This window comes from Orcinus orca, chromosome 16 (genome assembly GCF_937001465.1).
Source record: "Orcinus orca chromosome 16, mOrcOrc1.1, whole genome shotgun sequence".
In the NCBI taxonomy this organism is placed as follows: Eukaryota; Metazoa; Chordata; class Mammalia; order Artiodactyla; family Delphinidae; genus Orcinus; species Orcinus orca.
The window spans coordinates 5,096,926-5,124,131 of NC_064574.1; the positions used below are offsets into that span (position 1 = coordinate 5,096,926).

A 27,206-nucleotide genomic window follows, 5' to 3' on the forward strand; every position below is an offset into this window, starting at 1 on the left:
ACTATCCCTGGGCCTTGGGGGCGGGAGCTGTGTCCCTGGGAAAGAGAATTAGGGGAGGGGCCGTGGAATTCTGCCTTAGGCACCAGCACACGGTGAATTTTGAAAAGCCAGGCTCTCAATAGTAAAAGCCGAGCGCCATCTGCCAGCCAGTTCTGAGCAGCTTTGCTTTATTTTATTGTCTCTACTTCTCAGCCCTAAGTCCTTGGTGTTCTCGTCTCTTTCCCTTTAAAAAAAAAAAAAAGGTATTTCTTGCTCAGAAACCCCCTTAAAATAAGAATCTTATTTAAAAAAAAATCGCAAGAGAGAGAGAGAGAAAAAAAGGGAAAGCAAGGAAAAAATGAGGGAATCTCTTAAGAGGCTGATTTCTCCCCCATTTCTGAGCTGTGCGGACCTCTGGGGAGAATGGGACAGAGCACCCCGCTTTCTCCATCAAAGGCAGCCTTGGTGGTCTGTCTCCTGACCCCTTTCTTCCTGGCAGGATGAAAGATCAGTGCCCAGCTTGGAGCCTGCCTTAATATCAGAAGTCAGACCCTATCTCTGGGGAGTCAAGGTTCTAGGGCCAGAAAGAAAGAGAGAAGTGAGGCCTCTGCTGTCTGGCAACTTAAGTCTCAGGATAAGATGTCTGCAAGGGTTTTGGATTTGTCCCTTGGGTCATTACCTCTTTCTACATAAAGATGAACACAGAGAGATCCCCCCGGCTTTCTGTTGGATGGCCCACCAAACTTAAGCCTCTATCTTGACCATGGCAGAACCATCATAACATGGAGTCTTGTCGGTACTTTTAAGAGTCAAATTTTGGGGCTTCCCCTGTGGCGCAGTGGTTGAGAGTCTGCCTGCCGATGCAGGGGACACGGGTTTGTGCCCCGGTCCGGGAAAATCCCACATGCCGCAGAGCGGCTGGGCCCGTGAGCCATGGCCGCTGAGCCTGCGCGTCCGGAGCCTGTGCTCCGCAGCGGGAGAGGTCCCAACAGTGAGAGGCCCGCGTACCGCAGAAAAAAAAAAAAAAAAAAAAAGAGTCAAACTTTGGCCTTTTCTGGATGTCACCTGGCAAATTCATGGAATCCCTGAATAAAGCAGTGCAATCAACCAAGGTTCTGGAAATGAGAGCCGTCTAACATTTACCCAGTGTGCTCTTTCCGCCATCCTGGGCCCCTCTGCCCGCCCCCTCTACAATCAAGGTAACGTGGAGAGACAGCGAAGGATGATAACACGCTCACCCCATCCCAACCGCCCAAGGATAAAGATTACTGAGAGCGCTCCAGAGTGACCAGATCCCATCGGGAAAAGGCCCAAAGACTTGCATTTGGAAAGGGCAACCCTCCCTCAAGTGTCCATCTTAAAATCAGCCCTGGCCGTTTGTTTGCAAAACAAAAGGATCTAATACACTTCCCTTTTAGCAGCTAAAAAGGAAGAAATGAAATCACCTAAGTGTTGAATTATAAATAGCTATTATTTTCTGGCAATCCAACTTTTAAAAATTTTCCCCTAACGTCTGGCATTTGTTTTTGGGTTCTGCCTGGAGCCTTCTAAGCATTTCCTTGGAAAGATGCTGCACTTGGTCCCAGGCAAAAAGTCAAAATCAACATTCAAAAAACATGCCTTGGGTCGTTCTGAGGATTCTGCAATAAGAAGATCTTAGTTAGGGGCGCTTCACTTAACTAAACTTGAAACCTATAAAAAAAATATTTTAAATTTAACATGTCCAATGTATCATTGATCAAACTACCGATCAGTTTCCACCCTTTACCCTAAAGTAAACTTAACAGTAAAAGCAAAAGTCCAAGTTCATATAGGTGTCTGGAGTGGAGAGTGGGCTTTTTGTTTTCTGTTTTTCCTTCTACACTTTGCAATTAACTTAAAGGCCACAAATTCCAAATTCTCTAAGGAAAAAGAAAAAAAACTTTTTTTAAAAAAGTTAAATCTCTGATGAATCTGTAATAACCATATTGGAAGATCAGAAGGGGGCAAAAATATAAGTGTTTTAGGCTCAAAATATAATAAAGAAGCGATAAAGTCTCCTTCCATAAGGGATACTTGGGGGAGAGACTCATTAGGTGCAAGCTGGGGGCCTAGACGACTATTTAAAAGCAAAATGATTTAGTCAACTATACTTCCGTAAAAACTTTTTGTAAAAAATAAAATTAAAAAAATGTATTCCTGTTGTGATTACTCCAAGATATTGGTTATAGAATCTGCCCTAGGATGAGGGGGCGGGCAGGGTGCATCGACCATCTTACCCAAAACCAAGTGCAACTCTCTTGATCAGGAAATGTCCCTGGGTTCTTATTCCTGTTGGCACAGGTATGTTTTATTCCTAAAAGATCTCATTTGACCTTCCTCAGTACAGTCATTCAGAGGCATTCCTTCCACTGCCCCCTATCCCCCCCCTACAGCTTCCTGCCTTGAAATATCAGTTGCTATAGGTTAGGGGGCACCTCCGTTCAGTGGGCTGGTTCCCTGTGGTCGTGGGGCTCAGGTGACCCAGTTAACAGGGCCCACGCCCATGGCAGGCGTGTACGCACTGCCAGTCACAGGCTCCATTTGCGTTTTGTGGGACACACGCAAGGTGGGTCCCCAGCCATCCCAGAGCTGATATATGACCAGCAGCCATCGGAGTATCAGTGCTGATTATCTCGGCCACCCTCCTCCACAACGCACAGTGAATGAACGTACGCACACCAGGACGGGGAGAATTCCCTGCCTGCTGCAGACAAAGGCCCCTAAAGAACCCCTGAGTGGTAGATGTGATCATTTAAGGGTTAAAGTCTATGTAAGCCCCGATTTATCCTGGCCCATCGATTAGCTATGGGACTGACTTGGTTAATCAGAGTCTTAGACCGATTCATTATTTCCACCCTTTTCTATTCTATTTAGGGTCAGCTGGTGACTTTTTAGGTCACCTTCTTTGCAGAGATTTTTGGAAATTAGTTCTACCCTGGAATGTAGGCTCACCAACATTGGCATAAACCTTTCTGACTGGTTATTAGTAACTGAAGTCAACAGCCTTTTCTCTGAAGATAATTTTTTATTTTAAGGTGTTCAAGTTCTGACCTGTATGATCTCTACCTTCCCCAGGATTTGATGTTGATAATGTTAGGGCAGTGGTTCTCAACTGGGGATGATTTCTGCCCCCGCCACCCTCCACCCCAGGGGATACTTGGCAATGACTACAGGAAGTTTTGGTTGTCACACTGCGTATGTGGTGGTGCTTGGTGGGGTAGGCTGTGTGTGTGTGTTACTGGCGTCAAGTGGGTAGAGGTCAGAGAGGCTGCTAACACCCTACATTGCACAGGACGGTCCCCATGGCAACAGAATGCCTATGGAAGACCCCTTTGTTAGACAGAGCACCCTGAAAATGCTAATATCCCAGCACAGAGCCAGCAGGGAGAAGTCAGAGCTTAAACATAAAAGGCTAGGTCTGAGTAAAGCTCTGGGGCCTGTTAAATCCAGGCTTTGTCCTGGGGTGGGGTGGGAGGGTGCAGTTGGAGTGGGACCCTCCTCTGTCTCTGCTGGCTCTTCCCTTCCCCTCTCATTTTCACTATAGATGTGACACGTTTCTTCTGCCTGTGCCGTCTCACCATCTAGTGGCCACCTGAAATATCAACTCACCTTCACCATCTCTGCGCCATTCTAGATTCAGTCATTAAAAAATTCACGTTGGGGGGAGGCAGTGGGTGGAAGGACCCCGAACGACGTATATGATTTTATGAATAAGTTAATTAAGCATCTTGTAGGCCTAACAGACCTATATAGAGAACAGCTATAAGGAATTAAGATGAACACTTTCTATGATTTCAGCAGCCCACAAAGGCCCAAAACCTTAGGAGTTACCTTATATAACCACAGAGAAGCAAGCGGCATCTACTTAAAAGGGGGTGTCCAAGTGGCCTCAGCAATTTAAGTAGCTATATACTTCCTAAGTAACACTGCCTATTCTCCACAGATTGGTTTTTCTTTGTCAAAGGTAACCATCAGCTACTTTTACAGCTAAAGAAACAGGCCTAGGCATGTGGCCCCCAAGATCAGCAGGGTGCTGGGATGGACACTAGCTGAGATGTAGGACCTTGTTCCTGTTTCCCTGGGTTGGGTCCTGGCAAGCAGCCCTTCTTGGCCCTGGACTCCATCACAATGCCTGATTTTAGTCTGTGTGCCTCATCTTACGAATCATTCTTTCTTTGCAAAAATCCCACAGCTGCAAACTTACCTGAATGGAGGTTCCCTATAAAAAAAGTCTCCAAGGTCACTTGCAAATTAGCAATCAGTTTGAGGCAAGGCAAAACTGTTCAAATAGGAAAGAGGAGAGAGGTACTCTGGTCTTTGGATGGAGGGGGAGAGTCAAGAGCTGGACACATCGAGTTCTTTTTCCCTTAGAAGAATCGACGCTCCGTGTTGACACGGAGCTCGTGAAAGCTTGACTGTGCCACTCCTTCAGAAGTGGGTACGAGAGATTTTCCTTCCCATTATCAACTCATTAAAGGAAGTTTAAGGTACATACTCTGTCCCACACACCAAGTATGTGTGACAACTTCAGAAACATTGACTGACTCATAATAAATTCGGGATCCGGTAACAATTTCTACCTTTATACCTCTCTCCTCACCCCAAATTGAATCATTAAGAAACATTTAGTAAGATCTAATGTTCAAGTTCTGTGGGCAGAACTCCAGGAGTCGAAATGCTCGGGAATTCTCCTGAGGTTTAACAAATTACTCTGCAGTGCAACGTGGGATTTTCCTTCTAAGTAAGGACGGCAGAGGCGCACGCCCTTGATTTTCCTTGCTCTGTCACAGATCAGTTACCTAACATCCTTCTCTATTACAGCCCCCAGTTGCTGTCTGGGTAAAACTACTCCAGTAATTCCGATTGGAGGGGGCTACACCTCTCAAGTGTTTGCTGTCTGAGAACAGAGCATCCCATATCTCAACTGAGCGTGTGATGAGCAACAGGAAAATTCAAACATGGGTTTTTTTTTGTGTGTATGTTGTTCCCTACCTCGTTCTTGGAGGTCTCCTCATCTTCCATTCCCAGTGGCTGGCCTTCGTCACCATCTGGCTGTCGGGAAGGAAAACTAGAGACAATCTTTTTTTTTTTTTTGCATGTGTAATAAGTACAGAGCAGTCTGTGCTCAGGACCCCGGGCTCAACCATAGTATCTGGTTGGTTTATAGATAGGAGCTAATAAAAGCAGGGGGAGTGGCAGAGGGGGCTGTGGGCTCCGAGAGGGGGGTAGGCGGCACTTTCTCAGGACAGGTAAAAAGTAAGTTCCTGCCTCATCCTGTTGCACACCTAACAGTGACTCCACACGATCATAAATTTGGCAAAGAGTCGTCAGTCTACGCCTTGGGTTGACCCTTATTTATAAAACGTGTACAAAGAGTGTACTCTGAAACGTCGAGACAGAAAGACAGGATGGGTGCCTGGGACTTTTAGAACTTTAGGTCTCATGGGGAATACAGAAAACAAAAATAACCAACCAGGGACTTCCCTGGCGGTCCAGTGGTTAAGACTCCACGCTTCCAATGCAAGGGGCATGGGTTCGATCCCTGGTCGGGGAACTAAGATCCCATATACCACATGGTATGGCCAAGAAAATATTAAACAAACAAACAGAAAACATCAAAAACAAAAAAACAAACCCTCACTTGGACCAGGGAGACAGAAGTCCAGGAAGAAAAGTAAATTTCTAAACATAATGGCTACCATTTATCAGACACTTACATGTGCCAGGCCCTGGGTTCAAGGCTTCTCTCAATTTCTAGTATCGGGCCCCCATTTTAGAGGAATTAAGGAAAAGGACACATCTTCCTCTGGTTCTTCTGCAAACACCCCTCCCCTCCCTTGGCCTACTCCAATGGCCAGTTTGTATCTGGGGCTTCCCACTAGCCTTCCTCAGTTTCATAAAGGCCACTTTGACTTGCTGACTCTTCAGCAGAATCCCAAAGAGAGAGCCTCAGGCCCATCTTTCTCTCAGTCCCTGAAGAGATGAGGATCTTATGCCCAGGGTGACCACAGGCCACAACAGGAATCTGATGGGACAAAGACCCTTTCAGTCTAATTCAATGAAATCTGTTGAGGTTGGTGTTAACAGGGCCCGAGTCTGAGTTCCTCTTACTGGGGGGGCCCCCAGAGCTGGAGACGGTTAATTAGAATGACCTGACTAACTGTTTTAATTGCTGGTGGGAACCCTGTCACAGCAACTGGCCCTGCCCTTTCTGTTTTGAAAATTGCTACACTTGCAGAGGAATCCGATTTTGAAATGGACAACTGGCATGTTAATTTCACATTCCATTAGAAACCCTAGGAGGCACAAGGTGGGTTGGGAAGAACCCTGCCTTTGCCACAGGTTAGAGAAACAAGAAGTATAGAGACCAGTTTTCATTTGCTATTTACATGCCTCCTAAAAGTCACTTAATGGAGAGGGATTTGGAGGGCCACGGTTTTGCTGGGGTGAGGGGTATGTTTTATTTGGTGGGAAAATTAACTCTATAAAGAAGACACACGGTTGGGATGGAGAATTTCAAATCTAGTCAATTAGGTTACCGTCTCTAAAAAAGTTTTTTTTTTTTTTTGCTTAATACCAACCTTCCCCCATAAAAGTCAAAGGTGATTTCCAAGATTATGTACTGACACTCACTAAGGAGGAATTAGCCCCGACTGAAAGGAAGGAATACTTTTAAGAAATAATCACTATGAAGAATATTGAGTAAGAGTTATTTTAATAGGGTCATTAGATCCAGGCCAGGAGATTCTAAACAGTCTATTACACTCTAACACTAATAATGGAGGGGCTATGCATAAAAGCAACTGTACTTTTAAATGATGATGATAATGATGTTTTAGTGGAAACCTGAGTAAAGAAAAAAGCTTTAGACCTTGCTCAAGAACACTTCTGGGGGATTTTTTAAAGACTTTAAAGAAAACCTGCATTTAAAAAAAGAAGTCCAACAAACAAACAAAGACTGCAGTGTTGGCAGATGAATGACAGCAAATGTGGAAACAAAATATCACCACAGCAGTGACAGGTATCCCAGCAATGAGGAGGCTCACGTTTCACGTACACTCAATGGACATTTATAACCAAGGGTCTGTCTGGTTCTGGTTATTATTCAGGAGGCAGAAGACTGCGGGACACCTGTCATCTGACAAGGGATTTTAAGAGCACATAGCGCACTTAACAGTAATCATGCCTCGCACTGAAATGACGCTTTATAACTTATTACCACATGTTGGGGGTAAGCACCGAATTAGAAACTTCTGATTCCTTCACTTACCTTGCAGTCTTTGAGCAAAAGTCCCTGACATTTAATCTCTGAGCTTTTGGTTTACTTGCCTATGAAATGGGGTCCCATCACATTTTTACTGCCCAAGGCTGTTGCAAAGGAGAAATGTGACTGGATAAAAGGCTTTTAAAAATACGGTTAAAAAGTGCTATCATTATGTGTAATCATTACTCTTACAGGTTACTAACAATTCTGAAGGCAGTGAGGCTATCCCTCTCAAGCTGGGGGTGGGGAGAGTAAGGGGGTGGGAGGAATGTACAAAAAGGTGACAAACCCCACTTTTTTTTTGCTTAATACGTTTTCCATGGTATATGTAACGTAGGCAAATGATAAAAATTAACATAGCTGTATAGAAAGGCATTTTTTTTTTTTGAGAAAAATCTATGGAAATTGGATTTTAAAAGGCAAGGAAGAGATTTTTGGCCTGGTAAGCCATGCCCTTCCCACTGTACCAAACAGCTCAGTGGAGGCATTTTGAATACGGAAAAATGGCTGAATTAAAAGTAAATAAAAAAGCAAAGCAAAGGGCACTCCAGCAGGATGAGATGGATGCCTCACTGTTGTACCTGGTGGCATAAATAAATTATCATACAATTAATTGAGATTCACTGTATAAACAAAGTGTCATGGCAGAATAGCCATTATTATATATAGCATTTGCCTGCACAATTTTAATACAGTCAGCAGCTACTAAGAAATTCTAGCCTAGCAGTCCCTTCAATTCTCAACAAAAATGAGGGAATCACCCAAATTAGGTTTCCAAAACATGTTTAAGCCACCAAAATTATTCAGAAAGGCAACAGAAACATGGAAATAAGTCTATTATTGGCTAGTGTTGAGTAAGAAAAAGGCTTCAACTTTTTAGCTATTCTAGAATTTCAGTCATGTTACTGATTGTCTATCTATTTCTAACTATTTATCTACCATTTTCCTTTTTAAGAGTCCCTGTAATGTGGTTAAGCTGTTTGGGCAATAAAAATGGAGAGGGTATATACACAGAAACACATACAGTTTTAAAGCAACAGATGAATCTGTATGTCACCAATTATCAAAGGATGGTCATTTGATCTTCCCTTTTCAGTGCTCAGCGTATACGGATGTCTTGTTTTATATGTTAGGATTTAAATGTTAGTGAAAAGGCTTGTCCTAAATGGAAGTGGGTCTTCATCCTGCCTCCTCTCCCCCTCTGCAAACATGGAAATAATTCAGACCCAGCGGGGTGCCTCTCTTGTCACTTTGGCAAAATGAAACCTTGTCAGATTGCAGCCTGGCTCAACAAGCCACACTGCCACAGCAGGCAATCTGGCTTTCTGAATTCAGGTTCATGCTAGACAGGGCCCACGTTTCACTGGACTACACTGCATGCAAACGGGTTTGACCTGGGTGCAGGGCCAGGATGATGGCAGGGTGACCCCAGCTAATTTCCTTTACTTAAGGTGAATTTTTCCCCCTGCATATAAAACATGGGTAAGCAAGGGAAACTTCTAACATTCTTAAGGCTCAGCCCCAGAAACGGGCTGTTTGCTACAGAGTTGATGCGTGCATAACCTATGGTTTAAGGCTCCAGTCCTGATTTAAGTGGATGGTGCTCCCCAACCCCCAGAATAGGGGATTCAGGCCATGGAGCAAAGGAGAATTCAGTGAAGATCTGCTTGCAAGTTTCATTTCACAAATGAGGCAACTGAGGCCCCGGCATATGAGGGGCACTGGCCAATTAGGGCTCAAGTGCACACCGTCACTTGGCTCTCCTGTCTGCCCCCAATTATGGCCGCCTCCCCCATCACAGGTTTGCTACCCAGAGCTATGCTTGGGATATTGAAATGGGGCTCTTGTGGCAAAATCAGTTGTCTGCAGGAAAACAGCACGCTGTCATTTGAGGCGCTGTGCCTTCCACGCAGTTGAGGCATCTGAAATGTAAAACTGTCTCCCTCCTGTATGTTTTTGGGGAAATGATGTTGTCTGTGTTTCCCTGGGTGGGCATAAACAGAATGACCATCACTTGTAAAACTGTGATGTGTGAGAGGCACATATCACAACAGCAAACAGTGATGCCCATAGGTCATTAATAGACACCATCACACATTATAAAATATTTAGCAAACAAACATAGCACCGCCTGAAAAGTTGTGATCTTGAAATCCCTTGAGAGGTCTTAGAGAATAAATAAAGAAATTAAGATTGTGGAGTTTCACATCTGAAATTTTCACTTAAGCCCTACATTCAGACCTTTGCTAATTGCTGCTTTGATTAGCTGTGGCACGAGAGTCACGCTGTGGGGGGGAGGAGGGAGGTCCTGGAGAGGGGAGAGGACCCTGAAAGCTGGCATAGGTGAAGGGAGGAGGAGGGGGAAGGCCGGGGCCACCAAAGGTACCCTTCCAATGGGATTATTAACATCTTTTTAATGTTTCTGTATCCCAAGCCCATATGCAGAGGATCTTACCTTTCAGCCTCTTTGCCCCCAGCTAAAGCTGCTTGAAAGAATTCACATGCAAACATTTACATGTCTCACAGTTTTATCACATTTTGTCCACACACTTAAAATACACTGGAAGCATTTTTTAAAAAGTTTTATTTTAATTGCATTTCAAACACAAGATGGGCATTCCACTCCCAACGCATAAACCCTCTCTCTTTACACCAAGCCCCTCCTACTGTATTCTGTAAAAGGGTAAATGATTGGCTTACCTCAGGCTCTTCCCTAGGAAGAAAAATGATTTCATATTTTTTAAACATGGCCACGCCCCCTCCCACCTCCCCAGCCCCTCCCCCCCGGAACCAGCCCCGTGTGGTTTGGGATACGGGACTCGCCTACAGCGGGTTAAGTGTGTGGGGGGGTTTCTTCCCCTCCTCCCTCCGTCCCCCGCCAGGTGATCAGAGTGTGTGCAGAATACCGAATTTCTGCGCGCAGCCCCGGACGCCCCAGATACCTGAGTGTCTGGTTTTTCAACCGTAAAGGCGGGAGGGTTGGGCGAACGAATGAGAAGTGAGGAAACGCTTAGCGCAAAGGGAGAAAAGAGAGAAAGACAGACAGAAAACAGGTTACGGAGGCCGGCCGGAGGCGGCCCCCTCCCCCCGCCCCGCCAGCGGCCCGACATCCTGCCCAGCGTCTCCCGCTACCTTCTCGGGCGTTTTCGCGCCGCCCACTGCACAGCGCCAGCGCACAGGTACCACCCGAGTGTGCGAACATGGAAAGTTTTTGCCCGCGCAATGGCGCAAAACACAAGACAGCCCGTTCCCCGGTACAAGTACACAGTCGGCGGGTAATTTGGGGGTGCCAGGGGCGGGAATGGAAGAACGCTTGAGCATATCATGCACAGGCGGACACAATATGGACACCAACACACACCAACAACAAGCCGTCTTACTCCAAGCAGCCGTGCCAGGCGAGGCGGGGACGCACCTTCTCCAATGACCCCAACCCACCAACGGCCCCAGCCAGCCCAGCCTGAGCGACCCCGGAGCCCTCCCCTGCAGTTCCTGGCTCACCTGAAGCCCCCGCCTTTCTTGCCGTCCCCCACCCCACGACTCGGCGACGTCTTACGGTCGCTGGCGCTGGTTTGTCCAGCTGGAAACGACCCTCAGTGTTGCACGGCACCACTTTTCTCCCTAAAGGGCACACACTTCGCCACCCAAGCCCACCCGAGGCCCCCCCCGCTCCCGGGGCAAAGTTAGGGCCCCCAGCTGGAACTTTCTGGCAGGTTCTTCCCGCCTTTGCCCAGACCCCGTCCTCCCACCGCCGGGCCCCAAGCCCCACCGGGCAGCCCTGCCACCCACTCCCGGGGCCCCCGGGCGGCCCTGCTCCCCACGGGCAGAGTCCGCCGCATTACCTAGAAGCAGCAGGCGGTGCGTACACATGTAGCCCATCTTCTCGTTCTGGAGCTGCTTGTCGATGAGTTTGCTGCGTTTCTTCTCTGTGCGCTTCTGGGCGCGCATCTCCACGCTTTCCTTGCGGGTCTGTCTGCGCTTCTCCTCCAGGGCAACCTTCTTGACCTTGGGGCTGAGGGAGCCTCTGGACTGGGGGCTCTCGGATCTGCAGAAGCAGCCTCCGAAGGCCTGAACGAGGAAGTTGCGGAGCAAGTTGCGCCGGGTCTTTTGGCGGCGGCGGTTTCGCCTGGACTGAAACCAGCGGTGGCATCCGAAGGTCCCATCGTCGGATTCGTCTCCGCTGTCGCTGCTGACCGATATGTCGTCGTTGTCGCCGCCGCGGTAGCAGCTGCGCTCAGACCTGCCCCGCCAGGCATATGCGCGAGGAGGCTGCGGAGTAGGCGGATCGGCAGCCTGGATCTCGGGGCTGGGGGGTCTAAGGAAACTGATCTTGGGTCGGGCTCCAGAGGCTGGGGTTGCCCAGGCGGTGGGAGCGGCCCGGGGGACAGGGGTGGCCCGGGCGACAGGGGCGGCCCGGGCGACAGGAGCTGCCCGGGCAGCAGGGGCTGCCCGGGCGGCAGGGGCTGCCCCGGCGGCTGGCGTGTCAGGGCCGGCAGGGGCTGCCCCGGCGGCAGGAGCATCGGGGGCTGCCCCGGCGGCTGGCGCGTCAGGGGCTGCTCCGGCGGCAGGGGCTCCGTCTCCGGGATCAGGGACTTTGCCTCTCTCCGCGGCAGCGTCGGCTGAGCCTCCTTCCATCTCGGCTGCTTCTCCCTCAACTGGGGGTCTCTCTCCCTCTGCTTGCTCTCTCTTAACTGGGGCTCGGGAGACCTCGATGGGCGGGCCGTCAGGCGCGACTCGGGGGCTGTCCACGTTGACGGGAGCGTCGTCGACCCCAACGGGGGCGCTGCCAATCTCGCGCGGGGGTCCGGAGATCTCCATCGGGGGGCTGTTGCCCGCGAAGCGTGGAGAAGGTCTGACAGCCTCTCGAGATGGGCTGCCGATGATGCCTGGGACCCAGAGGGGGGGCTCGTTCGCGGCGGGAGCGAGGAGGACCGCACTCGGGGCCGCGACTGCCGCGATCTCGTTGCCGCCAAGGCCATCGATTTGTGGGATAGCTCCGGGGAGCCCAGGGGGTGGGCTGTCGTCCCCAAAGCCTGCTCCATCAAACTCAAATGGCACATCCTCCTCACGGGGAGGGCTGCATCCTCCTCTGAAGCGTGCGCTTGCAGGTCTGAGATCTTGGGGCTCCTCGGGAGGAGCCCTAAAGACCCCCGCACCTGGGCCTCCTGGAGCAAGGTCTGAGACCTGCAAGAGAGGTTGGTTGCAGCTTCCCTGCGCAGGCTGCTCAAACTCAAAGGGCATAGCTTCTTCGGGGGGAGGGCTGTAGCTTCCCAGGCTTGGCTTGGCCTCACCGAAGGCTCTGGGCTCCACGATCGGTGGGCTGAAGGCTTCAAGGCCTGCATGGGCCCCAGTGGTGTCTCCAGGGTGCTCCAGGGTAGGCCAGAAGCGTCCCAAGCTGGACTGCTCGACCTCGAAGGGCATGGCTTCTTCAGGAGGTGGGCTGTAGCTTCCATGGGCTCCGGCTTCCTTGATGGCCTGGCTGAGGTCCTGGAACTTGGGCCTGGAGACTTCTGGGGGTCCACAGGCCTCGCCTTCAATCTCGACGGGGACGGGCTCGCTGTGAGGCGGTGGGGTCTCCATCTCTTCGGCTGCGCCAGGCCCAGCACCGGGGGCAGCTGCCCCTGGGGCCTCCAAAGGTGGTTGCTCGGGCTGTTCGCCGAGTTCAAGGGGGATATTGCGTTGTCCTGACATATTATTGCCGTCGAGGCAGTTGCGCACGCCCATAACACGGTGGCGGTTTCTTAAAATAAACTTGGGGCCCCGTAAGACGGAGCACCCGACCGAACTAGGGTGAAAAAAATATTTTCAAAAAAAAAAAAAAAAATTGAAGTACCAGCTGGAAAGTTCTCCAACCACACTTTCTAACCCCAGTGAGGTCTAGGGGTTCAGGACCTCAAACCCCAGACCATGGCAGAAGCAAGTCTATTGTTGCTGGTTGAGTCTTGGCTCCTTTCTGGCCACTTTTATCCCCTCAGGCGGCCCCTGGCCCCCCCTTAGGCCTGCTTCGTTCCCTCCTCTCTCTTTCTCTCAGCTCCAGGCCAGCCCCGCCTGCTTGGATCAGAGGAGCGTGCCGATTCGGTCCGAAAATCGCTCGTAGTGCTCTTTCTCTGCCACCAGGGGACACCAGCCCCGGCCGAGGTGGCTCCGGGAGCCGGCTCCGGGAGCCGGGAGCCCCGGACTTTGGGTAAGGGGGCTGATGAGCGCAGGCCTCGCAGGGACGTTTTGATTCCTTCCAGTCCTCTCCCTGACTGATTTGGAGTCTTTCTCCTCTCTTCTCCCCTGGCCAGAGAGAGAGCTCTCCTGCGTTGCGGGACACGTGATGCAAGACGTGGGCCCCTGGCTGCTTGAGCGCAGGAGCTGAAACCCTCCCTCCCAGACCCAACAGACTCTCCTCGAGGGGAGGGGGGACTGCAGGAGTGTTTCATAACCCCAAATTACCCCTGAACCCCTGAGCCCCAGCCCCCAGCCCTGGGCAGCCTCGGATCCTGCCCAGGTCTGGAGCGCAAGGCTTTGGGCGGGTGGGAAGGGGGTGCAGGCGCGCGCGGGGATGCGACAGGTGGTCGTGAGCCCACCGGCGGAGCAGGCAGGAGGCGAGGGGCAAGGGGTGCCGAGTGTGAGCACGCAATTTGTTTTTAAAATGTGTTGGGGTACTTTCCATCGCTTCTGCGTTTTTGTTTGCCGGTTGCCGAGGCTGGCTCCTGTAAAGCACCTCTATGTCCCCCATCCCCACCACACTCTGGGGTCTCAGCAGTGGCCTGCGGTGGCGCAGGCAGGGTTCCTCCCCGTTTATGCGGACTATGATAAATACAGGGGAATAAGAGGGTCTCGGGCATCTACCACCGAGACTCTCTAAGCGGTAGCTGCCGCGGCACGGAACGCGGGGGCGTGGGACGCACACAGGGACCCCCCAGACTGTAGGCCCCGGAGTTCCAGGGGTCCTACTGTGCGGGGGGAAGGGCTAAATGGAATTTCAGTTGAAATTTACGGCCGGTTTAGGGTGGTCTCAGAGACTGAGAAACCCCATGCGCACCAAATCCAAAAATACACACCGTGCCGCGCGGGCAGCTGCGGCCGCTGTGCGCTGCTCCCCGCCTCGGGCACCGGCTGCGGGGGTGGTCAGTCTGCTCCTCTAGCCCCGCTCCAGCCCTCCTCCAGCCCCCTTCCAGTCCTTCTGCTCTCGCTGTGGGTCTCCCAGAGCAGCAGCTTTACTTTTCCAGCGCTTGAGCCCGCTGAGGAGGCACACAAGTCTTGCCACAAACCCGGCAGTCGCCCGGCTGCATTCCCGTCGCCGTAGCGCGCGGTGGGCTCCGAGCCGGCGGGGATCAATGCCTACACCACTTGGGTGGGCTCGTGCGTGCATGCACACTGATCTGGGTTTGGGGTCGGCGAAATCTGGCTTTGAGCCCCAGGAAAGATTTGCTGTTTGCGGTTCGCGTAAGACCCGGGACTCAGGCATGGCATCGTATCTGACTCGCCAGTGGGTGACAGGGACCTGTGAGCCACTTTTAGGTGGAAGGCAGCTGGGCAAGAGTCAGGTGGGCGCCTGGCCTTAGGGCGGGGTGAGGGGCGGCGGGATGCGGCAAGCGGGGCGCATCGCCGGGATCGCACTGCCTGGATCGCTGTATCTGCCAGCCGCAGTCGAGCGAACCACGTACGCACGTATGCTCCAACCTCGTGAAACCTAACGCAACCCTCTTCAAACGAGGGGGTCACAGCCAGAGCGCCTCACTGCCCCCGCACGTGGCCGCGCTGCGAGGAGGAAGCTGACCAAGTTGGACCCCGGGTAGCGTGTGGAGCCTCCCCAAGGGCGTCTCCTCTCATCTCTTCGGGTCTACACACTTCCAAGTGCCAACACTGAACTTTGGTTCAAACTTTGGACAACTATCCCCACGCGTAACGGCTCAACCTTTTGGGCATCCACTGAATGGTCCAACTGGGTCGCAACAGTCAACTCGCTCCCCTCCAACCCCAGCGCTGGGTCGGCCATTGGGCTGGGGTCACGCCAATCAACGCTGCCTGGCGAATGAGCGGGGGGCGTCGGACCGGAAACCGGATATGAGTGGGAGGTCCAATAGGGGGCGCCGCGTTGGAACGCCCTAAGAGGTTATGCGGCCGGGGTGGTTAGAAGCGGATTGGTGGGCGGGGGTATGGCGACCAGGCCTGGACCGCCACGAGGCTGGGTGGCGCCGTGGGGTCGCTCTTCCTGGCGCCCCAAGTCACCAAGGCTGAAAGGGGAGGTGAGGGCTCTCAGGGACCAACCCTTGTTCTCGCTGATGGCGGTGGGCGAGCCCACCTAACAGGGATCCGCCGCCGGGGTGAGGCGAGGAGCAGGCTTTCCAGGGCCTGGAGGTAGAGGGCCCAGACCCTGAGGAGAGGGGCTCACTGCCCCGCTGCAGAGGAGCGGCCCCAGATGGATAAGGAGTTGAGGTCGCGGGGGTGCTGAGCCCTGCCGAAGTGGAAGGTTAGTAGACGTCGCGGTTTGGAGCCTCAGGGAGGCCACGGTGGGGGCCCCAGAGGGACGGTTTGCTCTCGCCAGGCCTCGCGCGCCGCCCACGTCAGCAAGGAATGGGCACAGGGTCTCTGTTTGACATCCTCAGGAGCCGGTAGCATCCTGGTGGTTTGCCAGGAGAGCACAGGCATTGGCGGGATACAGATTGGGCAGAGAGCAGCCCTCCCTCGCAGAGGCTAAGCAACATAAAAAGGAAAGAAAAGACCTGCAACTGGGGGGACCTTGTTGGAGAAAATAGAGTTTCACGTGGGCCTCTGTGGAGGGATAGATGTCTAGGCTGTGAACAGAAGGGGGGGGATGGGAGACATTGGCCTACCACGAACAAAGATCCAACAGTGGGAAACGTGGCACATGGCTGGGTAAAGAGAACAGGCCACCTTGCCGGGTCTGGGAGGACCAGTGGGGGAGAGAGGCAGGAAAAATTGGGTAGGATTTCTCAGGGCAGGCAGTTTTGAGGCTGTTTTGGTAGGAAATGGAAGAGATACTGAATTTTTTGTCCTGCAAGTGAGGATTTGAGCCTAGTTTTAGGACAGGTTTGAGGCAGTGCGGAGGATGGTCCCGTGGAAGAGAACAAAGGAGGCTGTGTCTGGTCATGACCTTTAAGGGAGCGAGAACCACGCACAGGGAAGGAAGCAGGAGGGCTGGAGGGAGGGACTCAAGAGGGATCCCAGAGGACCCTCCAGCGACTTCTGTGCAACGCACAAAGGGTGGCGGAGTCAAGTCTGGTGCCTGGATGATGGGATACCTGTGGGATAGGGACGTTGTGGAGGATCTGGAGAGAAGCTGGCATGGTGGTGGAGCCAGTCTGGTTTTAGACATGGCAGAGGGGAAGGAAGGATGTACAGTCTGGGTGGAGATTTTCTTCAGCTTATTATTTAGGAGGAAGGGACCAAAGTTTAGAAGGAAGGTAAAGACCCCGAATTCAAAGGGACAGTTATCCTTCTTAGGATATGAAATCACTAGATCAGATAAAACCTTCAAGGGGAGAAATATGTTTGGTGATAGAAGCTCAAACACCTGGAGCACTGGAGAAGAAAAGGGGGGACATTACAGGAGAGAGCAGCGGGCCTAGGACGGGATGGGCGGGAGTACGCCGGAGTGAAGAAGTTAAGAATTGGTCAACAGATCTCATCTCGATGGTGGTTTCTTAGCCTCTGCACTGGTGACATCGGGGGCCAGGTAATTCTTTGCTGTGGTGACTGTCCCGGGCACTGAAGGACGCCTAGCAGCGTCCCTGGCCTCTACCCACTAGATGCCAGTAGCATCCCCTTAGGTGTAGCCACCAAAAATGTCTCTAAATTTTGTCAAGCGTCCCCCGAGAGGCAAAATCACCCCCAGTTGAAACTGCCCCACTGCTGTGGGCTGAGAAAGGACCCTTAGACTTGAGTAGGAACTGCCTTTAACGGTTACAGATAAGTTGGACCAAGGAGAAAAAATGCCAGCATTTAACTCCAGTGTTCCCCTTTTTGTCCACTCTTATTTTTCTCTAGTTACTGGCTACCAGAACCTGAAAACCCCAAATCACTTGGATGAGTGAGGATCAGAGCTGAAACTCCACCACAGATCAGCAGTGGGACCTGAGAGGTGGCAGCAATGTGGCCGATGTTTGAAAGGCAGCTGGGTAGCCTGACCACAGGGACCCGAGGAACGGGTATGGTAAGAGCTGGGGGTGGTCAGCTGGTGGGCTGACTGGGGGCCACCCTGGTTGGTGGGACTGTCTGGCGAGCGCATTCGGGGCTGGCGATCTTGGCTGAGACGGAAATGTGGCCTTCACCTGCATGGAGATGGCCAGAGGGCACAGTTTTTAGGATCTGCCATTGTAATTTTATAATCGCAGAGTATCTGGGGCATAGATTTCCAATTCTGGATGGATTTCTATCGGGGAAGAGGTGTATCTTTTCTAGGAATGAGCAGGAAGGAGGAAGAAAGTTAGTTAATGGGTTCACGCAGCCCAGGAAGAAGGCGGCAAGATAGGCTAGTCAGGGTGCCTGAAGGAAGGCTGAGCTGGGGTGAAGCTGTGGGCCAGGGTCTGGACCCTACCTGACGGGGAGTGTGCGAGGGGCTGCAGTGAGATGAGGTGTCCGTGACAGGAAGAGAGGATTGGCTCTCAGTATCCAGGTGAAGGGTTCTTGAAAATTATAATATATTCTTAGCTACTTGGAAAGGGTAACTTTTCTCCACTTGATGCATTAAGAAAGGTTGGGAAAATTACTCGTTTCAGTTAAATGCTGCACTTCTAAGGAAAGTCAGTCTGTTCAGACCAGACGGCCCAGGTGCCACACAGGTAGCAATCGGCTGGCTTTTTGTAAAGAGGTAACCCCAAACGGAAGGACGGTGTTTCTTCACTGTTGACTCTGAATGGCACCAGTGCCACCTGCAGGGATGTGGCCCCCTTCCTTGGTGGCTCCACACGACTCCCTGGGCCTCCCCAACTCCATCTTGCGCTATATCGACGCCTCCACGGCAGCACACGTCATAATCAGTGAACGATCTCAGGGTACTTATGTTCGGGGACTCTTACTCATTGCCCAAGGCACAAGCCCCATCCAGATTTTAAGTAGCTGCCTGTCAGCTTTCTTTTTTAGTTCATCCCTTTATTCAAGAAAGAGAAAGCGAAGTGGAAGAGGGTCCCTTGAGAGGGAGGGGGGGTAGGCAAGAGAGAAGAGAGCAGAAACCAGGAAAACGTGATCTTGGGCGGCGGCGTTTCCCCCTAGCAGGGCGTCGGGTGGGGGGCAGTTTGCGGAAGAGCCTTCTCTGCAGCCCCCTCGAGTCATTAGCTGCCAGTGGGTTACTTTCAAATGAGGAGGAGAATCTTTCCACCGGTTGTGAGGAAAAGGCAAAAGCAGAAAGGGGAGGACAAAGGGAAGCGAATTCAGGCTGCGATTATGTTTCTCAGCCTCCCGGTGACAAATGTTTTCTGAGTGCTGACTGAGTAGCAATAAGACTTTGAAGCTGTTCAATTAATTACTGTTCAATTAGGACTCGCTGCGCCCATCCTTCTCTCTTTCAGCATCTCCTCGGCCAGCCATGGCCGGTGGAGGTGGCAGCAGCCTACTGCTGTCTGCAGAAGGGTCTGCGTGACCGGGCTGTTTCAGGCAAATGCTAAGTGCAAGGAAAATGCCTCAAGTGGATGAGGCTTAGGGGCAGATGCAGGGCTCATGGTGCCAGACAGTGGCAGCCAGATGTATGAGAAGACTTGACCTGCTCAGAGTAAAAAGCCCCAGGCTGGAGCCCCAGAGGCCAAGGGTTCCCACTATGAATTCAGACCCCCTCGTTCAGCTCACTAGCTGTACTCAGCAGCCCTTGTCTTGGACCGGCCCCCCGGGTCTGGCTGCAGACCCGCAGGCATCTCACCCCCTGCGCTTGTAGGGTGGGTCCAGACATTCTCCAGTCACCTGGATGAAGCTGTGGTCTCCACGCTGGCTGGTGGTGCAGCAGAGTATTTCAGGGGGAGAAGTGGTGGTTCCAGTGCCACCCCAGGAAGGGGACTGAGAGGGGGCAAAAGTGGGGGGCTGGGATGGCGGGAGGGAATCCCGGAAGAGAAATTTGGCTTTAGAGGCACCCCGGGTGATTCTTGGCATAGTGATTTGAATTTAAGGGGAATGGTATATTTCACCTTCGCGCACAACCTCAATTACCCAGAGTGCAGTTTCCTAATGAAATCTAACTGAGACAGCAACATAAGCCAGGACACTCAGAAGCCGGCTCTCGCGTCGGGGAGGAGAAACTTGTCTTCTTCAGCGGGGGCGGGGTGGGGGAGTCTTTGGCCCTGCACCCCCTAACACCGCTCAGGTTTGAGATTCGGGGACTCTCCCTGAACCAGAATCCAGGCCTTAGGATCTGAGCCACATGAAGCAAGGTTTCCTAGGCTGCGAATCTTTCCATTTAGTTGAAGCAGCTGAGGTCATATGTATGACAACTCTACCGCACCTAGAAACTGAAATTTCTGGGCCAGGCCTGTAAGAGACTCTCAGAGGGACGGTGAGGTTAAGGGTGACTAATCTGAGACCCCCATTAGCGGCCATCCCTTGTCATCCTTGTCTGTGAAAAATGCTCTTCCTAATGCTAAGCTGACGTTGCCCCTCCTGCCACCACGTATTTGAAGACTGCCATGGAGTCTCCCCAAACCTTTTTCTCCCCAATCTCGTGCTTCAACCTGTTCTCTCTAGCCCTAACATTTATAGGCTTTGTGATCCCCATCTCCAAACCTCATCTTTTGCTTGTCAGGTGTCTTGTCTCCCTCTTTTTCCTGTGATCCCCCCAAACCTTCTTTTCCTTTTGTCGTCCTCACGTCTACCCCCCATTACAGCCACCACCTGCCCTCTGTCCATGAAGCCTCCTCTAGCTATGGCCTGATATCTGTGCCCCCCCAGCTAATTGGCCACGTGCTCAGCCTAAAATAAGCCCAAAAAACAGGCCGTGTCCACACGTGAAGCTGGGGGAGGCTGCCTTCCTGGTTCTACCCTGGAATAGGGAGTTGGGGGGTGGGTTCCGTGGCGTCAGCTCATCTCAGGTGTGCCGCCTCAACTGGCTGAGTGCTGTCAGCAGGTGATGGTGGCCCTGCACTGCAGACTCTTGGGCTTGGGAGAACTGAGTCACTAGGCTGTTTACTCTGGCTTCTCTGCCGTGTGAATTAAGTAGGCACTAGCACCAGTATCGGCACCAGGGGGCTTGGGGAAAAAACATGAGATGTAAGAAAGAGAAACCAAACATCAGTAAAATCCACCTTATATATAGCCTTTTAATACGTAGCCCCCCAAAAGTTTAAAATACAAAACAAAAACAGAACGTTAAATCACTTAATTTGACATAAACCAGTTCTTTTAAACATTTGCTTTCTTTATCTCATGCATTTGCAACAGAGACAAGATTGGTTTGGGGGGAGTGCAAAAAAACCCTTAGCTATTACCAGATCCCGCAGTACAGAAACATAGACGATATATCTCTAACATTTCATGGGCGAGGACTAATTAAGAAAAAGATGTCTGAAGAAGCTCCTGGGAGGGAGTGATAAGAGAAAAAAAATACAAAGGTTGAGAAAACTGGTTTATCCTAACTAGCTGCAGCCTCTGGGCTATTTTTTCAGGTCTCACCTAATCAGGGCACTTGAACGTGTTACCAAAGAATATATTCAACACTTGTGGTCAGTTAAGCAGCGGGGCTGTTAAGTTTGCTCTCTCCCAAAGCGGCCAGCATCTCCCGGCTGCAGTGCTCAGGGCCAGGCTGGCTCCAGGGCTCCCTGCCCCGACCCTGAGATCAGGGAGGGCAGGTGGGAAAACCAGCACACCTAAGACAAACACTAAGTATCTGCTCTTGAGGAGGCCACCCCCACCCCCCCGTTAGTAATAGAACACAGTGGAATTCTGAATTCTCTAACCTGACTGCCTGCTTACTTACTTATCTATCGTTTATTTATTTCTAACTGGCCTCGAAACCATTTTTGCCCCCAATTCAAAACCAGATTTGGGAAAATCAAATTAGATCAACACAAAACGGATTTCTTCCCAACTGGCTTTTATTCTATCAAGCTTTAACGTTCGGGGCGGCGGGGGGGGGGGGGCTCCTTTAGCATTAAAATCATTGGTATGAGTCAAATTGGGCAACTCCAAGCTTCTTAATCAACCTCCAAGTGTTGGGAGCAGAAAGGGATGCTAGGACCATCTCTTCAGCTACTTCATTTTCCACGTGAAGAAACTGAGGCAGAGGCCACCGGGTCTGACCCGAGGCTGCTGGGCAGGGCCAGGGTGAGAAGAGCCTGAGGTCTTAGATCCTGCTGCCCACTTCTGGGGCATCAGGATTTAGAAAATAGCGTCATTAATGTCAAACCCGCAGAGCAGGACGAGGAATTCCATCCCTCATTCTGGAACATGGGGATTAAAGATGTAATATGAGAATCTCATTCCCCCTTTGCTGGACAATTTTTAAGAGAAGGGTAGCACTCGAGCTGGCATATGACATCACTCTGGACGCTTAATTTGATTCTAGCGATTTGCTGTTATAGGCCACCTTTCTGTTAAAGAGACATACTTTCCCCAAACACCAAGGTTTCTGCTCAGTTTCCTCTCCATAGCCTCCCTTTACATAAAGAGCAGTAACAATACAGACAAATTAAGTAAAATCCATGCAGGTTATTTAAAACAAACAAAAAAACAAACCTCCTTCTTACCTACACCGAAGTTGCAGCTTTCTTTCTCATTAAACCCTCCATCACAGCTGCTAAAAATGAGGGCTGAAGTGTAAAGGGCTGATAGCAATTCCAAGGGGAAAAAGTTTCTAGCGCGTTAAAGAAACATTATCTTAAAACAATTCCAAACTTTAAAATTCCCAATTCCTGAATTCTGATAAACAGATTAGAAGTCTTGCTTGCCAAACCTCAGAAGTAAACCTACACCAGATTGTTGACACCACACAGTATTTGAACACTGCTGCATGACTTTCCAACTCAAAAAGTTCAGTTAAAAGAGCACCTTTGTCCAAGAAAAAGCACATTTCTATTAAGCAAATGATTAATGTCGCAAAATTAAAAATCCTGAATATCAGAGCTTACAATTTAAGTAGCTTTACCCTCCTTCCCCTCCTCTTCCCCTTTCTCTCCAATCGAAACCTTATAACTGGCTGGTAATTCACCCCAGTGGTCAACTCTTAAGGTCTGCTTTTTCTAAGACAATTTCCTAAGTTGCAAGGGCAAGTTAAGCCCATTCAAATGCTAACACCCCAGTTGAGCAGGGCGAGACAAAGGGCTAGTTGGGAGACTAGTGAGTTGGGAATGCTTGGAAAACTTGCCAGAAATGCCTCTAGAAAAGAGAGGCAGCTAAACACCAGTGCCTTAGGTAGAAAGAGTATTTTTTGAAGCGTCTCTGTAGCAAAACTCCCTCTCCATGGGGTGAGTCCTGGTCATAGGGGTTTGGTATGCTCCTCAGTTGTTGTGTATGTGCCTAATGACTCTTCCACCCCGGAATCAGGATGGAAGGAGAGGGGGTGGGGGAGGGGAACTGAGTGGGGGAGGGCTGTGGGGGTGGGTAACAGGTTTTCACAATCATGTAGCTTATGGAGGAGCGTCTGAAAGATGGCAAACTGTGTGTTCCTACATGGGCCCCCCCACCCCCGCCCCGCAACAACTAACCTGGTATATTGGTTACTGTTAAGAAAGACAGCCTCTCCTTATGCAGGCTTCAGGTTAAAAAAGAGCCCAAGACTGGGGTGACAGGTGTGGGCTAGGCACTGACGACTTAAAAAAAAAACTTGTATATTCATCCTGCAACAAGGCGATATGCTAATTTCTCCAATGAAAAACCCAGGTCTGCAGGAAAACGGGTCCCCCCAAACTCCCCAGCCTGTGAGGGCAGCCCTCACACAGAAAAGCACACCAAAAAAGCCAACCGCACCCCTGGCTGATTTTGCCTATTCACCAGAGACATTTTGCTGGGTGAACTCGGGCTGCTAAGACGTTAACAGAGAAAAAACAGAACACTTAATGCCACGGAAAGGAACACAGAACCGCTGTTTTTACACTAAGTAGAAATGTCAGCTTTGGGGAGCCCCATTTCACTTAGGCAGTTTTCACGCTTTCAAGCCAAAGCCAGGGCGCACCGGACCCTTCTACAAGTCCTCGGCAGTCTCCAGACTTCTGGACATTTCCCCGCTGCCCAGGGAAGCCCCCTTCCCGGTATTTACTAGTGAAGACCAGAACAGCATCCAACAGCCATTAGTCAGCGAGCGCCGCAGCCCAGAAGAAGTTCTGGGGCTCCGCGACGCCTTGCCCAGGGAAGAGACCTGGAAGGAAGACCCTTTAACGTGTGTTCCTTCTGGCCGCAACCTTATCTTAGGAGTCTAAGAACCTGACCCGTCGTCTTTTCAAGTCTCAAAACGTTTCACTCCCCCCCCCCCAAATCATTCTCATCAGAATAGCTCAAACCAACGCCAAACGAGACGCGCGCGCACCAAGATAAAGCCAACTTCCAAATCGGGTGAGGTTTTGTAAATACATTTCACTAACCAGTCTTTTCCCCCAGGACTGGTGAGAAAGGCACACTTTCCGCACCGAAGATGCGTTACCGGATTCAGGCCGTTTTTGTGCTCCGACACCAGGGCAGCTTCGCCTCCAGGTTACAGATTCCAAACTTAGCTCCACCGGAGCTGAAAATGGCCGGTGCGCGCAGCCTCCCCTCCCCTCCCCTTCCCTCCCCTCCTCGAGGCTGCCGTAGCCGCCGGCTCCTGCCCCTCTCGACCGATCGCCCAAGGACTTGCGTCGGATCCAACACCTTTCCCCAGCTCGGCGGGTGCCGCGCTCTTTGGGGACGCGTTGTAGGGTTCCCTGGTGATAGGCGCGACTCCCTCTCCACCTTGTTCCTTGTTCCGCTTTACCTTTCCGCTCGTGACCACCTCGCTGACCTCTTGGCCCCTCTCTTACATCCCCAGGCCCTTGCGCAAACAGCCCGGGACCTCTCCAGCCAAGCTGCACCCCGCCCCGCCACCAGACTAGCTGCGCCAAAAGGCTGGCGATGCCCCGACGTGACCAAGCCCACGCCACCAACCCTGGTAGCCCGTTGGGCACCTCCCAAGACTCCCGTACCTCCTCTGCCTGCCTTCCAAGCACCGGTGACTCGTGGGGAACCGCCGGCCGGCTCTGGGGCGTGCGGGCAGGTGCGCACGCTCTTTGCTGCGGTCTCCGGCCCCGCAAGCGCCCGGAGACGGGCGTTGGCGGCCAGGACCGGCGCGCAGCCGCGGGGGGCACTGGCGCCGAGGTCCGGCGGCTCCAAATTGACAGCGACGGGACCTGGGCTCTAGGCTCCGAGTGTCTTAAGCGGCGCGCGCGTGCGCGCGCAACTTTCCCCGGGAGCCGGCAGTCTCCGGAGTTGTCGCCCAATCCCAGCCTGGTTAGTATTCGCACATTGCAACAGTGTCGCTACCGCCGGGCGGCTCTGCTTTCTGAAAGTTGGCGCGAGCACCTCCGAACCACGTTTCGGGCACCCGCCAAGGCCAACTGGTTTGAGACTACTTACTCTAGGAGGGAAAAAAGCACGTAAAACAAAGTACTTACCCGTGCCTTCTGGGTGTGCAGCTCGAAACCTGGGGTGCTCCCGGAATTCAGTCGTGCATCCTGGACACCAGCTCGGAGACCTCAGGCTGTCTCCCGAGGGGCGCGAGGAGCGCCCCGCCGCCCCTCTGGCCAACAGGCCTTTGGCCACCCGGGCGCCCGCCAGTGCCCCGGGGGAGATTCGCGGAGCTCTTCCTAGCTCGCCCTGCGCCCCCGCCTCCAGGGCTAACTAGCTGAGCCCGCTCTCTTCCCGCCTTCCTTCTAACCTGCCTTTGCTTCTCCCTCCCTTCCTCCCACCGCTCCAGCACCGACCCCAGACTCCCCAGTTTAGCGGTTGGTCACCAACCTGGGTCAAAGAAAACAAGGAGAATCTGGGGCGCGTCCTCCATTAGTGACGCCGGATGGGGATGGGTCCCCTTTTGGAAGGAGACTCCGGAGATGGGTCGCGGCGGGTGGGCTTCTTCGGCTTGCAGCGGCGCCGTCGCTGCTTCTTCTCCTTTGGCTGCTCAGACTCCTCGGGGTCCCTCGGATCCTTGTCCTCGGGCTCGGGCTCCTCCCCTTGTCTGGGGCTCTCAGACTCCCGAGTGCTGGGCTGCGCGCGACTCGGGGAGGCGTCGGGGCTCTGCAACCTCAGGGCGTTGAGACGCTCAGTGAGAGACTGGTCGAAGGTGCGGCGCTTGGCCACCACGGGGCCGCGCTCGTCCTCGGGCTCGGTCTCGGGCTCAGTGGTGGGGGCGGTCTCAGGGTCGCTCTGGAAGTCGGTCTCCGACTCGATTTCAGACTCGGTCTCGGATTCGTAGTCGAACTCTTCCTCGTACTCCAGGCACTCGGGGAGGGAGAGCTCGAGGTCTGCCTCCTCGTGCTCGTGGTCGGATTCGGGGGGCTCAGGGAATACCTGGGCGGCGGAGCGGTGGTGGGCGTTAAGGAAGCTCCGGCGCTGGGCAGCCGCGCGCTGCTGGGCGCGGGCGCTGGAGGTGGCGAGGGCGCGAAGGAGAGCAATGGAGCAGGAGAGCCAGAGGAGTGCGGTGGCTGCCCGGCGGCCTAGGGGTGGGCACAGATCGTTGTAACTGTGGCGAGCTCGGCGCCCTTGCTGAGCTCGGGATCTGCGATCCATCCTCACACACACTCGGCGAATCCGACCCACCCTCTGGCTCTGCAGAGAGCAGCTCCGAAGAGCATCGGCTGCTAGAGCCGGAAAAGGTGCTCCTCGCGAGGTTAAGAAGCTGGGTCCGGAGGTCCCAGCCCCACCTCGGCGCGAGGAGAAAAAGGAAGCACCTACCTTCTTGACCACTCAACTTTCTAAAGCTCCGCGCCTCTATTTGCCTCTCTGGGCAAAAAGAAGGGATGGGAAAAGGGGAGAAAAAGTCTATCTCCTCCCAGGCTCCTCTCTCTAAGTCTTAGACTCTGCAGCCTAAGACTCGGGGAGAGGTGCCTCCGCTGGTCCTCTCGCCTGGGAGAGGAAAGAGGAGACTGAGGCGAAGACAAATGGGGCGGAGAGGTTCTGCAAAGTTGCGCGCCCGGACTTCTGCCGGGCATGTGCAGTAGGGAGGCGGGGGCGGCTCCGCGTGAGTTGCGCAGTGGCGCCGAGCCCGAGGCGTAGACCCTAATGGGCCGGCAGGTGGCAGGAGGGAACCTTGTTTGAAAGGATTTGGGCGATGGGAGCGGCTGGGGGCCTGGCGGGTGCCAAGGAGCGAGCGAGCGAGCGAGCGAGCTAGCTACAGGTTAGAGTGCTTGCGCAGCTAGGCATGGGTTCTCCGTGGGGTCCGTACCGCTCCCCAGCTTCTCCAGGGTTATCGATAAGTTGAACAAAGCCCGAAGCAGCTAAAAACCAGACCGCAAAATTGCGGATATTCCGGAGGAATGAGCTTCTGTACGTCAGTATTAACGGTGCGGTTCCGGGCATTTTCCAGGGGCTCAATAGTGTGAGCATGGTAACCTCAGGCAATCATTAATCGTGAGATCACCTTTGGCAGACCTGGTACAGTGACCGTAATCTGAGCAGTTTCCAATCCCCCCAACCACCAATGCGGTCTCAAGAGACTAATTAGTTACCTAATGGATAGATGAGCATCTTCCCTAAGAAGGACCCCCACAGACAGACGGAGTGATGGTTTACACGTCCCCAAGCCCGTTGGTGGACCACCCTGAGCTCTAGCTGAGAACATGTGCCGAAAGTCTAATTAGCTGGAACCACTAGTTAATATCTGTGCTCTTCAGTAGGTGCAGCCAATTGTCTGCCCCTGGGGGGCGCTGCAGGGCGATCAGCTATCAAGGAAACCGCTGGGTACCACTCAAAGCTCTTTTCATAGATAGGTTTTCAACGAAGTGAGTTCATTCAACAAGTGAGTTCATTCAACAAATGTTGAGTGCCTAGCACATGCCAAGCTCTGTTCTAG

At 52.4% G+C, this 27,206-nt stretch overlaps 2 protein-coding genes across 7 annotated transcripts in view; both read right to left on the reverse strand.

Annotated features, from left to right (window-relative positions):
• The window catches only part of LOC101282939 (neuroendocrine secretory protein 55-like), a 57,007-nt gene extending 31,083 nt beyond the window's left edge, over positions 1-25,924 (reverse strand). Inside the window, exon 1 of the mRNA XM_012537653.3 lies at positions 25,157-25,924. Within this exon, the coding sequence (XP_012393107.1) occupies positions 25,199-25,924 (726 nt within the window). The 3' untranslated portion in view covers positions 25,157-25,198. The remainder of the gene's footprint in view (positions 1-25,156) is intronic.
• The window catches only part of LOC101286834 (guanine nucleotide-binding protein G(s) subunit alpha), a 103,695-nt gene that overhangs the window by 41,192 nt on the left and 35,297 nt on the right, over positions 1-27,206 (reverse strand). For 4 of the 6 annotated variants that reach the window (XM_049699145.1, XM_049699144.1, XM_033410281.2 and 1 more), the window contains exon 1: positions 11,107-13,003. The exons of 1 other annotated variant lie outside the window; for it this stretch is intronic. In XM_049699145.1, coding sequence (XP_049555102.1) covers positions 11,107-12,988 — 1,882 coding nt within the window. In that variant the 5' untranslated portion in view covers positions 12,989-13,003. Of the gene's footprint in view, positions 1-11,106; positions 13,004-25,156; positions 25,290-27,206 lie in introns of those variants that run through there. One more of the 6 variants, XM_033410282.2, reaches the window with a different exon arrangement.